Source organism: Trypanosoma equiperdum, assembly GCF_001457755.1.
Source record: "Trypanosoma equiperdum strain OVI genome assembly, contig: ctg_455, whole genome shotgun sequence".
NCBI lineage: Eukaryota > Euglenozoa > Kinetoplastea > Trypanosomatida > Trypanosomatidae > Trypanosoma > Trypanosoma equiperdum.
Window position 1 is genome coordinate 14,736 of NW_027124371.1, and position 1,543 is coordinate 16,278.

Below are 1,543 nucleotides of genomic sequence, written 5' to 3' on the forward strand. Positions count from 1 at the left end.
CTCAACTCCCTTAATTCCGTCCTCTTTGTTTCATTTCCCACTTAAGTTTATCTCTCCTTCCTTTTTTTTTTTCGTTCGGTTCATCATCCGCACATATGGACAGGTTGAGATGCGCGTCGCTAAATCGTAAGCTCTTGCATAAAGCACAAAAAAAAACAAAACGCTGTGAGCTTAACAGGAAATAAACGAGTAACAACTCAGGGATCTATACAACTCAGCATATAACAAGTCTTGAAAATATATATACTCCACAGCTCTCACCGTTGCAACCGGTTGGGTCCAAAGAAGAAAAAAAGTGAGAGGACACAGACAGAGAGAAAGCTATAGAAAGAGAGAGAGAGAGACCGTGTCTGTGGGAAAGTAAATTAAAGGGGAGGGAAGGAAAAAAAAAAGAAACAAAACAAGTATGAGCGAACGACATAAAACAAAACAAAACGCAGAACGATCACGTGAATATGGGAAGTACACACCAGCTCACATGACGGTGCAACACCCAGAGTTTGTTTTCTTGGCTTGCTTGTAGAAGGTTTTGCTCGCCATTCCCAAATCCTCACTTTGTGCGACGAGGTCATCAATTTTCTGCCCGCGTTCAATAATCTGATCAATGGCGTTGTACATGATAACTTTGGTGTCTTCTATATCTCGTTTGATCTTCAGAATCTTATCCTGTTCTTCTGGTTTCTGGTATTTCTCCAAAGTTTCCGTCAAATGTGGCCAACTGAGGAAGTTATCTTCCTTCCCATCAACGAGGTCGTATTTGCCGCGAAATGTGGTTTGGAATTGCTGAACGAGATCACCAAGTAACGTAAATGCCACACGGGAGTTATATTCCACATCACTAATGGCTAAAGCAACCAACCCATCGAATGTCGCATGAGCAAAGACAACATTGCCATTTTCTGTTATTTGTGTTTTAACACCTTTGGCCACGCGGTTCGATACGGTACGGGTGAGAAACACTATGAATTCCCTTGCGGAGTTCCGCTGGAAGAATCCAAATGAACTAACGTCGATGGCCTGAGAGCATATGACGGGTTGCTTCTCCACACCACTTGGGTAGGGTTTTACAATTGCCAGGGAGTAAAGCTTCATCGCAATGTTAATAATAAAAACAAAATCAACAACTACGACAATATATGTATGCGCACCAAAGAAGGCAAACGAAAAAAAAATTCTTCTACCACAGACCTCTTCTTTTTTGTTCCCCGCTTTGTGCTCCTCCACTTCTCAGACGCCTATGTTTTTTTTTCTTTTTCTTTTATAGCAATTAGAACACAAAGTAGAAAAGAAGAGTTAAATACGCTTATATATACTTATGTATGTCACTTAAACGTAGCAGAGCTGCTGCCCACGTATAAATAATCAGTAAAGTAATACGTGAATTGTTAGAGCTGATTATATGTCAAATTTAACTCTCAGCTCCCGCCCTCCCCTTTTTTTCTTGCTTTTCTCTTGTGATATAATTGGTGATGGCGCCTTCTTTTTCCTTTTTTCCTTCTCCCTTTCTGCTTTTGTTGTTGTTGTTGTTGTTGTTGCTTTTATT

The 1,543-nt window shown here is 40.4% G+C and overlaps 1 protein-coding gene across 1 annotated transcript; it reads right to left on the bottom strand.

Moving 5' to 3' along the window:
* Window positions 1–474: 474 nt before the first annotated feature.
* On the bottom strand, window positions 475–1,092 carry TEOVI_000194300 (vesicle-associated membrane protein, putative; the record flags this gene model as incomplete). Its single annotated transcript, XM_067225096.1, has 1 exon — window positions 475–1,092. The coding sequence occupies one exon, from the start codon at window positions 1,090–1,092 to the stop codon at window positions 475–477; it is 618 nt and encodes a 205-aa protein (XP_067081197.1).
* Window positions 1,093–1,543: the final 451 nt, after the last annotated feature.